The 792-nt window shown below is 62.5% G+C and overlaps 1 protein-coding gene across 1 annotated transcript in view; it reads left to right on the top strand.

Moving 5' to 3' along the window:
* Positions 1–255: 255 nt before the first annotated feature.
* Positions 256–792, top strand: part of F751_6339 (hypothetical protein) — a gene marked incomplete at both ends in the record, with an annotated part of 2885 nt that continues 2348 nt past the window's right edge. The window contains one exon of the mRNA XM_011403563.1: positions 256–575. Coding sequence (XP_011401865.1) covers positions 256–575 — 320 coding nt within the window. The remainder of the gene's footprint in view (positions 576–792) is intronic.

Below are 792 nucleotides of genomic sequence, written 5' to 3'. Positions count from 1 at the left end.
CTGTTTTATCACTCCATCCATTACCCCCGTCCTGGCACCCTGCAATGTGTCCAGTGAAAATAGCAGTCAATTGTGCGCTCAGAGTCCCAACATTGAGGTATACAGACGTCGCGCGGCACACCGCATGATCTTGTACGGGAGCGTGGGCAAGTGATCTGCCCCTGCTGCGGCTCCCCTTGGAAGTTCGGCACGCGATCTTGCTCCGAGGAATGCAAAGCTGACACAGGAAACAGTCTTGCGAGGGAAAAGCGCAGCATGATGGTCCAGGAGGCGGACGCACGCCCCCTGCTTTCCGCTCGCCTGGTCCCCCCCGCCGGTGGTCTGCAGGCCGGCGAGGTTTTGACTGCCGTCCTGGAGATCCTGGCACCCTATCCCTTGGCCCTCATAGAGGTTGACATCTCCTTGGTGGGCGTGGAGAGGGTGGACACCGCCTACGTGTCCCGAGACTGGCGAGCAGGGGTCCCCCCCCTCATCACTGACCCCCGCCGCATCCAGCGGCACTTGCTCCAGTCGGGCCTGTGTGCCGCCTGCCAGACGGACCTCGCAAACCCCGAGCTCCGTCGCTTCGTCATCCAGTGAGTGCCCTGCAGCGGGGTGAAGGGGGTTTTGAGGTCAAAGCCTCAACAATCTCACAACCTCCTCCAGGCTTCACGCCCTGCCCTGCCGCAAGGGCATGATGCCAGCACCTCCCCGGCCGATTCTACTGATTAACATTCTCCGCACTCACCCGAGCTGCCCTTGACTCACCCCCCCCCCCCCCAAAAAAAACCACACCCCAGGGGGGCCCCGCCG

Source organism: Auxenochlorella protothecoides (genome assembly GCF_000733215.1).
Source record: "Auxenochlorella protothecoides strain 0710 unplaced genomic scaffold scaffold86, whole genome shotgun sequence".
NCBI lineage: Eukaryota > Viridiplantae > Chlorophyta > Trebouxiophyceae > Chlorellales > Chlorellaceae > Auxenochlorella > Auxenochlorella protothecoides.
The sequence above is the reverse complement of the archived record's forward strand: the minus strand, read 5'-3'. Positions and strand labels throughout refer to the sequence as shown.